The sequence below is a fragment of the Astatotilapia calliptera genome, chromosome 8, assembly GCF_900246225.1.
Source record: "Astatotilapia calliptera chromosome 8, fAstCal1.2, whole genome shotgun sequence".
NCBI lineage: Eukaryota > Metazoa > Chordata > Actinopteri > Cichliformes > Cichlidae > Astatotilapia > Astatotilapia calliptera.
Genome location: NC_039309.1, coordinates 13,074,485 through 13,085,469, shown reverse-complemented (window position 1 = coordinate 13,085,469; position 10,985 = coordinate 13,074,485). Strand labels below are relative to the sequence as shown.

The window sequence follows — 10,985 nt, the reverse complement described above, 5'->3', positions numbered from 1 at the left end:
CAAATCATCTATATACCTTCACTTGTATTTTACTTATTAATTTATTTCTTTGTGTTCACCCGGGAGCATGCAGACTTTTCCAGATAAAATAACCCACAACTGTACGTGTGGATATGGATTTTCCTATCTTATAAATCTGCTTATGAAAGTGCTCAATATGCAAACAATAGCATTTATTCCAGACTATAAGGTCTAGGTAACAAGAATGACTGTAAATACTTTATTGCACCAGTAATTAGATGTCGTTTCTAAATATTATATGCCATCATTATAAAAATCCCGATAGCCACAGTTCTTTGTAATCTTTTTTAAACCAATCTCTATGTCAAAAAAAGGTACCAACATCTGTGTACTCTTAGGTTACACTATTTTATACTTTTTTGCCCACCACTAGAGGGCACTAAGCTATTAAAATACAGGCACAAGGAACAGATCAGCTGCGACTTAATCTGGTAAAAATATTTCAAATCCTCAGTGGTCAATAATTCACCACATGTGTAATTTCTTCTACAACCCGTAGACTCATGTCATATGACGCATTCATTTTATTTGATTATAAATACAATAATTCTGAACCCCGTTTTGTATCAATCGACTGTGTTATTTTATGACATGTATCCACTATGAAATTATAAAAAGAAGAAAAAGACACTTGTTTGCCTGTAAAGAAAACACAAGAACAACGGTTTAAAAACCAGGGCTATTTATAAGTTCATATAGAATACAGTATCAACATTTTTTTTTACCACATAATAATTTACATTATTGCAATTGATGCACAGTTACACTAGTCATTAATTGTATTGGGTGACACTTAAAAATACATATTGCTTAGGGTGATTCAGCACAGCCATGTAGGATAGAGATTTCTATAATGAGAGGACACTGTTTTTCTTTTAAATACACTCTATAAATAATAATTATAATATAATGTTAAAGACACTTTAAAAACTTGTGGATAAAGCCTTTTGATATGATGAATAACACACATCCATCCATCTGTTCATATTGCACAAACAGCATCAAGCTGCTACAGTTTGTTAATTCACTGGAAATACTTGAAGTCCCCTTCTTTAGCTTTTCTAAGGCAGCATAAAAAAAACATTAGATAAGTTGCTAGATATAAGGAGTGTGTTGTTCAATGGATTGTATTTATCAAGATTTCTAATTTTGATTTTTGATTATTACAAATACACTGCACTATTGTTAAAACAAAACACTCTTATATCTAAATACAACTACATTATAGTGTGTTTTAAACCATTTATGTTTAAATAGTGCTTATACCCGCTACCGTAATTCTGGGGACTTTAAGTGTTAATGTCTATGAAGCCATCTAAAATTCTCCTAAAAAACATGCATCATAGTGGCTCCTGTCATCAGAGTTTTGGATTACCGAGTTCCAATTTAGGGAGCCAATCTATGATTGAGGGTCGCACAGTAAAGACCGACGTGTCAAACACTTGTAACACTTATGTGTATATTCAAAGGATGGTGGTTAACTGGTTTAGAACTTTTAAACTATTGGTATTTGTCAGTGTTATGAAGATTTATTCTTCTAGTATGGCCAGAACAGAGTTTCAATTAAAGAAACATTCCCTTGATCCTTTGCTCTGATGTATAATGGTAAGACATGGACGGTAGTAGTGCACACTTTCCATGTAAAATGCTTTCAAGCACAGCACTCTTACAACCTTCAGTATCAAATAAATTATAAAAAAAAAGGCATTTTGTATTTGTTGATGGCTGTAAAATTGTAACATTTGTCAGGGTTCGTTGTCGTCATTGTCGTCGTCTCAGCCTGACAAGTTACAGATCTGCACTTTTTTTGTCATATGTTGGCATATGGAAATCAACAGTTTTCCTGGGAGTTTCAGATTTAGTTATGAAAACTTAAGCAAAGATAAAGTGTTTTTCTTCTTCTCCCAGAGTACAACTTCCCAAAATTAAAGAATTCTTTTGGCAACAAACACTGTGTAACACTTAAACACCCTAGTGTATTAGTTTCTTATCATTTTATAAATAAAACTAGAGGATGCTTATTCTTATGGCTTCCAGAGGGGTCCAGACCCCGGGGAACATGCACTCAACAGTTTGCTGACAGGAGACAGCTGAGCAATGGTCCTTCCATTTTTAAGTATGAGACGCTGGTCAGTCAGCGCCAAAATCTCAATCCACACCAGGGGATTGTGCCTTTTGCTCTTATGACTTGGCAAACTTGACATAATATGTTGTCCCCACTCTCTCTGTGTAGTGTCCTTGTCACTCAGAGGGGGCTGTGATTTGTTCTCAGAAGACCAGTTTAATCTTTTCTCCCAGTTTTGGCTAGGTTAGGTCAGAAGTGCTGTTGGTCCTTCAGCATCATGCTCCCTGCTAGTAAGGAGAGAAGATAATAGGAGCATGTGTGGCCCTCAGCGGTCCTGGGGCAGGCCTGAAGAGCGTGGGGCTGATCAGGGGACCCTGGATTATGGCTGTAGGGCCCGGTGGCAGCCGTAGTGCCAACGGTCCAGACGCCATGGCGCACAGGGCAGCTGGATTAAGGGGGCTGGTCAGGAAGCCCGGTGGCAGGGCCTTGGATAGCTGCTTCTGTAGGGCCAGTTTAGTCTGAAATCAAAGACAAGAAAAAGTGTTCAGCCTGAACAAGCATCTGTAAAGCTGTACTTACACACAGTGATGCTCAGAGTTAAATGCACATGTCAGCATTGTTGCAAAAAATGCTGACAGGTGCAAGAGACAGCACTTAATTTGCATCTGACAAGTTTGTGTATGTTTTGTTTGTGCTGTAAGTGATCTTGGATGGCCATCTGTGATTTAGACAAAAATAAAAGTGGACAAATGTGTGTGTGTGTCTGTATGTGTCTGTGTGAGAGAGAAATTCTCACCGCTAAGACAGCACTGGGCTGTAGTTTATTATAGGGGGTGAACTTCGCCTTGACAGGCTTCCCAGCCAAACGCTCTTTGTGTCTCCTGCTGTTCATGTGCTAAAAAAAGGACAGAAAGGAAGGAATAAAGTCATTTTGTCAAGACAGCTCACACAAACTCCCAAAGAGTTACCTTGTAGAGTATAAAGAGTAGTCATCCTGCATTTTTAGCATTTGGACATTGACAGGTGGTTTATGCAGCAGTAAAATTAGCAAAGTAAAATAGTAGGATAAGCATTCGTACCTGTTTCAGCTGTGACTCTGAGTTGACAGACACTTGGCACAGTTCACAGTGAAAAGGCTGATTGTTTACACCAACTGGTCTTGCTGGTCTGGCTTTGCTGCCCATTCGCTGCTTAATTCGACAGGCGGGTCTGGATGATGATGTCATCTTGACCCTACGTTGTGGCTGGCTGGTATTCTGACCGTCCAGCATCTGCTTGTGCTTAGAGCCTGATTCAATCAGTACCAATCAGACCGGAAGAACAGAATGTTAAATAATATTATTAATAAAGAATAAAAACATTGAAAGGGCAAAAAACAAAGAGATGAACTACCTACCGCTACAATGAGCCTCCAGCTGGGAGCTAGAATTGACCGTCACTTTGCATGTAGGGCAGTGGAGATGTTTTTTGTTGCTCTTGGACTCTTTAACCTCTTCCACCTTCACTGTTTCCTCCTCACCTCCTGTGGAGCTTCCCTGAGGCTCAGACTGTGGTGCTGAACTGGTGGCTGAGCTGCACCCTTCCACATGTGGAACGTTTGAGGGAAGGTCAGAAGACTGAGAGCCCGGGGAAACATGGGGGGATAGGTGAGGAGAGGCTAGCAACGAACAGTCCGTGGATGAAGTTTGTGAAGAGGGAGTGGCAGCCAGTGAGCTCCCTTTGCTGATTTCCATTTGCTGCTGTGCAGAAGTGGATGACGTGACTGGGCCTGTTAACACATCAAGTCGTGCCAAGGCTTATTTTTATAGCACATTTTAAACAACTTTAATTCACCAAAGTGCTGCACAGGTTATACAAAATGAACATAAACATAAGAAGAAAGCCTTTCATCATGGGTATACTGACCAAACTAGCCTTTTTAAGGAAATACTAGAATCTAATTTGTTTTCCAGTGGAGAGTCATTAATTACGAGGCTACAGCTGCCTAATGTGGCAAAAACAATCCGTTGAGAGCAGTCAAGGTACCACGACAAGGTGACTGAAGGGGAAGTTAAGAACGGCAAAGGGGTGAATATTATTATGTAGATTCACCCCTTCATTATGCATTAATGATACAAATGGAAGTACAGTAGCATTTTGACTAAATACAATTCCCTGACTTATGTCACACTATTTAAATTAATATTTGGGCCAAACTGCCAGGCAACAACTGCTGACCTTGTTATGAGAATACAAATGTGAGTTCTGCAATTATCCAGCAAACTGCTGTAGGACTACAGTGGATTTTGTACACCCCAAAATTCAGAAACATGAAAACCAGAAATACTGGCGCTGATTCTTATATTCAAGTTCCTATCAGTGAAAGCATCACATAATTGTTCCCAAAGGCCTCAAGGTTGCATGCAAATGAAAATAATACTGGTTTAGACCGCAAGCATAATGTATTTTATAGAGGAAAATGTAAGTTCTTCTCTGCAGCACATCTTTTGTTGTTTGGCACTAATACTTTCCTATAGAGTCCATAAAGCTGTAAACTGAGATGCTGAAAGGATAAATGAGGGGTCAATCCCCTTTTTGATGCCAGAAGTCAAAATGTTTCAAAGAGCTGCACTGCTATCACGCAGGGGCAGGTGATTACTCTCTCGTCTCTGTTGGTTTCTCATTATGACCATCAATTTTACATAGAAGTAGCAAAATAATTATAAGATAACACATACTGTAATGTTAAATTAAACTTGATCCAATGTTAATTGAATGTTAATCTGATTTTAAACAGACAGTTAACAGAAAGTCCAGACTTTTTCTGGGGGGTATGAAAAATAGAGTATATTACCACTAATTACAAAGAATGCAAATGCTAAGATATATTTTTATTGTAATATAAGAGACTAAATGCAGCAGATTAAGCTACAGACTGAGACCAGTCTGTAAAGGTATCACTAAAATCCCATTTTCATGAGGGTTTCATGCTTAGACTCACTGTTTTTAAATTTCAAATACATTTTAGATGTTTTTGTAAATTTATTTATGCATTTATGGCCACACCTCGTGTAATTTTTAAACTTACATAATTATTTGATTTACATGAAACATGATTTCTTCACAGTCAAAGTATGAATAATGCATTTTCTTGACTTAAGTTATTTCTTTAGAAAAGAACCAGGCCCTGACCTCCCTGTGCAACTTTTTCTTTGTTCTCATCCTTTCATATAATCCTGCTATTATACTTATATTACACTCATCTCTCTTTAATTTTCATATCTTTTCTGCTTTTCCCCCCTGCCATCTCAATCATTCTTCCTTTGTCCCTGCGTCTCGCTGTCATTCGTTCGCTCTCTCTGCCGAAGCTCCCTCTGTCACCATCAATCAACAACCATGGCAACCACCGAATGTAACAAGCTTATCATTATGTGGTTAGAGGGAAATTGATAGGCGCTGGAAGAAAATGGAAGAGAGAGGATCAGTAATGAAAAGGAAAACCGACAGAGGAGAGAAAAAAAGATGGTGAGTTTTTAGTCAGGAAGAATGAGAAGTTGAGTGACTAATGACTAGAAAGAAGTAAAAAAGCAAATAGCAAAGTCATTAGTCTTTGCTGTTAATGCAACTATACAGCCAATAGCTATAAAGTTAACAGTATGGAAAGGACATGGGTCAGTACTGGTAAGCACTAATGTCCCCATATTTTTTCTGGGGATTTGTGGTCTGTGGATTTCATTGAAGAAATAAGTGAAAAATTAACAGGGGGAAAAAAAGATCAATTGGTAATGATTTCTGCTGGCCTTCTCATTGAAGAACTCCAAGATCTACTGAAGCACAAATAAGTTAATTAATCAGATCAGAACCCATTTTCAGTGCAAAAATATGAAAAACAAAACAAAACAAAAAAAAAAAATTTTTCTAAAAGACACATTTCAATTCTACCATCTATGCAGTAAATCTTAAAAAAAAAAAAAGCAGCTGGAAAGAAATGAAACCCTGCTATGCTATTCTTTGCTACATCCATTAGCCACCACTGCTGGCTACATCCAGACCATTGTTTGATTTTGAAAAGAATACTCGTGGGCAAATATTACCCGTACTTCTGACCGATTTTCCATAATTTTCTACACTGTTTGACATGTCCAAAGTGACAGCACCTCATTAAATAACAGGAATAAGGAACTTGGATGTGGGACTCGTATCACTGTTGAATAAAAAGCTGACAGTAACACTACCACATCTCTCTGTAGATGGAATCTCTGCTGAGGTGCTTTAAGGCTCCTCATCTTGCCGAATGTCTTAGCTTGATGGGAGTAATTACCTGTCTGACGGATCCAATGATAGTAGGACAGGTAATAGCTGGTAATTAACCAGCTGAGTGGCAGCTACCAAGCCTTAGTGCTTACGTCTCCCCAATTACATCTAATTACTCAGAGCGTGGCAAGAGGACTGGCTTTAGAAAAGAAAAATGTATACCTGTTTTGTCTTTCGATTGCGAGTCTGTTGGCCCAGTTACTCCTCCCATCACACCCTTGTCCCTATCTCTGTCTTTGCTTGATATTGATTGACTCTGTCCGTTCTTCTGCCGATTCCTCTGGGTCTCCAAGGCCTTTAGCTTGCGAGCATGCTTGTGACCTTTGTAGTGGGCCTCTGCCTGGGTCTAGCAATCACACATACACACAGAGGCGCACGCAAACACACACACACACACACAGAGGAATGTTCACACAAGGGCAAAACAAGCAAAGGGGAAAGTCAGCGTAGAGTATATGCACAGAATGACTGATTAAATTAGTGAAGGACAGCACGAAATCAGTAAACTGTAATAGTTCCATCTGTTCCACTGCTTTGACTTCACATGCTCTTATAAATTTAGGGGAAAAAATATGCGTTTAAGCATTTGACTCTGAGGGAGAATCACATCACCATTTTGATAATCATCATTGTCATGATGATGCACAAATGAGCATCAGTTGGACTAATGGCATCTCATGAGCATCCTCTGAGCTCACTGGCTCATCTTTCCACTGATTCGTTCTGACACAAAATGGCCCGTGTCCGTTACACTGTGACACAAAATGACCTCTGTGCCTCCCTCTGTAAGAGAAAACACATTTGTGGCAACGAGACAGCAGACACATGCAGATATGTGTGATCCCCATATGACTCTGGATATCTGTAGACAAAGCTCTACGGAAGAAGATCTGCTTCCAGCTTCATGTCAGAGTATACCAACAGTGAAAACAGCCGAAGCAGGATAAAAAAACTTGTACGTCCAAACAACATTAAATTTTAGTATTTAATATACAAGAATTATCTTTAGGAAACAAAATAAAGGGAAAAAAACAATTTTGCTAATTATTTCATTAATAAATACAATAAATCTTATATAGGTGTCCTGCTGAATATTTACATGACATCTTTTATAACCAAGCCATCTCCATGACGACTGATTTGCAAACTTTATTTTTTGAATAGAGACAAAAGAAACTTCGTTCGATTTTATTTATTTATGAATATAACTGTGAGTCATTTACATAGATTGTGAAATATATATATGATGGTAAATTACCAAAGATTAGTTGGCAAAATATTGCTTCAGCAACTTAACCAAACAATCCAAAACATCATGAATACAGAACAAGCAGTACTCAAAGGATAAGTTGGTGACAGCCGATACTTTTCTTGACATGTCAAATTAAAAACATGTAATTTAATTTAGCCCTTTGATAGACTAGGGACCTGTCCAGGGTGTACCTGCCTTTGGTCACATGACAGGTGGGACAGGCTCACCCCTTCATCCCCTCAGCCAACAACCTTGAATTGAATAAGTGGAAGAAAATGAACGGAATAATTATGTGATTTAATTGTTACCTCTTCCCCTGATAAAGATGACATTTGACGACCTCCCCTTTTCCCATGTGTTGACACTTGAGTATATATCAATAAAGACATGGTTTGACCACAGTTAGAATAGTTTCTTGGGTTTTTCCAAGGGTAGCTGCATAGGCAGGGACCACCCTCACTAACTTCTGATGCAAATGGAGTCATTTTGTTCCTTAAGCAGGCCTGAAATATGACCGAAACCTCTCAGTTCAGAGAAGAGCTTCAAGGGTTACTTCTAGTAGGCTTTCAACAGGTTAAATGTCTGCATTTGCCATTTTCCTCATGCAGCATAATAGTTACATGATTCATACTTAATTCTTATAATTATACTGCATAAGAATATACTAAAAGTTGGCATTTAGATGAGTAAATGATAATATGAGACATAAAATCCTTTTTTCTCTCTTTATGTATGCATACCATGTGTTTTAAATACAATATACCTAATACAACAAATAAAAATAGACTCTATAAAATAAAAGCTGTTTAAGTAACCTTTTCTAAAAAGGACAGAATGAAACTGCATGGGTCAGTGCTGAGATATTGGAGTTAAATAACCTTTAATGGTTTTGTTCTTTTCATGGCATTGACTTATATAACAATAAGAAAAATATGATGACATAACCACACTTATCCTTTAAGAGCACATATTTTTTTGCAACCCCAGTGCCTTTCTGTATAAGAAAGACACGAGTGCACTTCCTAAAGAACGGAGAATCAGTGAGACAAGACTTCAAGTATCTGGCTTCACACAAGGCTGTTAGATAATTTGTAATTGCTCAAATTATCCATACCAGTTTCAAGGCACACACTGTACATCCCTTGCTAATGCACATTCAAATTCATAGTGCGCAGACATGATCTTTAGGTGAGCACAGATTGTGCATAGAGTGGTGGGGTAGAGGTCTCCCTGTCAACACTTTGCATAAAGCTTGGACTCCTACACAAACAGAAAGGGTGGCACCATGGGTCAAAGTGTGTGGTTGGGAATGGAGGGCTGAGCAAAGGGTATACAAGCCCTTTGGCTACGTTGAATGTCAGTGCACACCAACCATTCAGCGTGATTTTCCACTGAGTCAGGCGGACGACTCTGCTGTCATCTGCATACTGCCATACTATCTGGCATGCCAGTGTAGTATGAGTTCACCATGTTCCACCATAGCATCGTTGAAAGAAAAACGCATGGAATAAGAATCCCAGGACTGCAAGACCAAGATCTTCAGTTAGAGACACCTGAAGGAGACCGATGACCTTCATTCAAGCTGCTTTATGCATTTGTCACATCAGTGATGCTCTTCACACACAACAAGCAACTGTCTACGGAGCAGAAAAATTAGGTCATATCATATATGATCTGCTGATCTGTCAGACCTTCATGCTTTTTAGTGAGTTCAGCAGCTTTAAAGGAATAATCTGGAATTTTTACACCAATCCCACAAAGGTTTTACTTTCACAGTCATCCTTATTTGACTTCATACTGGACAAACTGCTTGAGCTTCCCATTAGGGATACATTCACATCCTCATTAGTGCTAAAAAGCCGCTCTACTAGCAAGACCTTACCATGAAATGTGTGCAAAAGAAGGACATAGGAACCATAAGACACTGAATTCTCTCCACCAACTCCTGAGAAAGCTCTCTAGCATTTGAATACACCGCCATGTCCACAAGCTAGTTGCAGATCTTGACCTTTAAGCCTCTTTGTTAACTAAAAAAGGTTATTGTATGAAAAAAACAATATGAAACTGTTAAGAGCAATCCAAAATGCTAGAAAACCAAAACAATGGGCTAAAAGATGCTAAGACGTGCACAGGTAATGAAAAGCTACAAAGCTTAGCAGATGTTATCAATTTACTGCAACATCTAATCAGTAAAACAATAGAAATTCAACTGCAAGTAAAAATAACAGTTTAACCAGCATAACTGGGTGTGGCTAAATCCCATTTTCCGATGGCAAGTTGAAGCTGTGTGTCCAGCATGAAAAGTAGGATGTAAAACTGCAAAAAATTATTCAGCTGTAACTTTTTTAAGCACTACACAAACAATGAGCATAAAAAGTGCTACACAGCTATTCTGGACTTTCTCTTTAATTGTGAAGTGCAAATTCCTGCTGGACTGTTCTGCCCCCTGTTGGGATCCGGTACCTGCCTGCAACCTGGCATCCAACTCCTGGGTCAACCAGCACTCTCAGCACAGCTGCAGGTACCACAAAGGGAGGAGAGAGCCTGTTAGCTAGAAAACAGACTCCATCACTGTGCACCCAAAAGTAAAGAGCAGAGACAGAAAAAGGAGATTAGGAAGCAAGAGTAGTAGGATAATCAGCCTGGACCAGTGTCCTGCTTCTTTAAAGTTTCACAAAAAAGCAGAGTCATTGTCATTCTCCCTGTTACCGCTTAACAATATAAATGCAAATATGTATAAATGAACTCCATAGGCATTGGAGTCAAATGAATATGAATAAAATGTGATAAGGAATAAAAGGCAATAGAACTAGCAGACTGGTTTCCTTTAAAGTGGCCTGTGATTTGAAAATAGAGAGGATAGAAATGTAACAAGCAGAGTGATAAGACAGATAGGCAGGAATAAGATCATTTTTGGGATGCAAAAAATATTACATTATTTGAAAATATGTAGATGTTGTGTTGACTGCAAAAAATGGTAAAAAGAAGAACTTCAGAGGAGTGTTTGGAAAAGCTATGGGCATAAATGTATTTTCGTGCCGCAAAAAATTATATGATTTACTATCTTTAATGGCTAAAAAAACCTCCAGCTATGTGGTCAGAGGAGATTTTCTATCTTCTTGTGGTGCACGAGAGATGATTTCAGGTTATTTTAAGGTTGCATTTTAGATGCTAACAAACTTTCCTTTGTGACATCGAGGAAAAGTAGAGTTACAGCACTTACAGTAGAGTTGAAGCGCAGGTGGCAGATGTTACAGGAGATAATGGGTTTTTTCTTGGGTGGAGTCATGCCAAAAGTGTGGTTGATCACTGCCTTCTGCACTGGGTCCATCTATAAGGTGAAACATACACATA

General features: G+C 38.6%; 1 protein-coding gene across 2 annotated transcripts in view; it reads right to left on the bottom strand.

Moving 5' to 3' along the window:
- Positions 1-686: 686 nt before the first annotated feature.
- The window catches only part of LOC113028419 (zinc finger protein 385B-like), an 87,911-nt gene continuing 77,612 nt past the window's right edge, over positions 687-10,985 (bottom strand). For both annotated transcript variants that reach the window (XM_026178664.1, XM_026178665.1), the window contains 6 exons: positions 10,855-10,962; positions 6,542-6,725; positions 3,483-3,854; positions 3,166-3,374; positions 2,883-2,981; positions 687-2,604 (listed from right to left, as the gene is read on the bottom strand). In XM_026178664.1, coding sequence (XP_026034449.1) covers positions 2,374-2,604; positions 2,883-2,981; positions 3,166-3,374; positions 3,483-3,854; positions 6,542-6,725; positions 10,855-10,962 — 1,203 coding nt within the window. In that variant the 3' untranslated portion in view covers positions 687-2,373. The remainder of the gene's footprint in view (positions 2,605-2,882; positions 2,982-3,165; positions 3,375-3,482; positions 3,855-6,541; positions 6,726-10,854; positions 10,963-10,985) is intronic.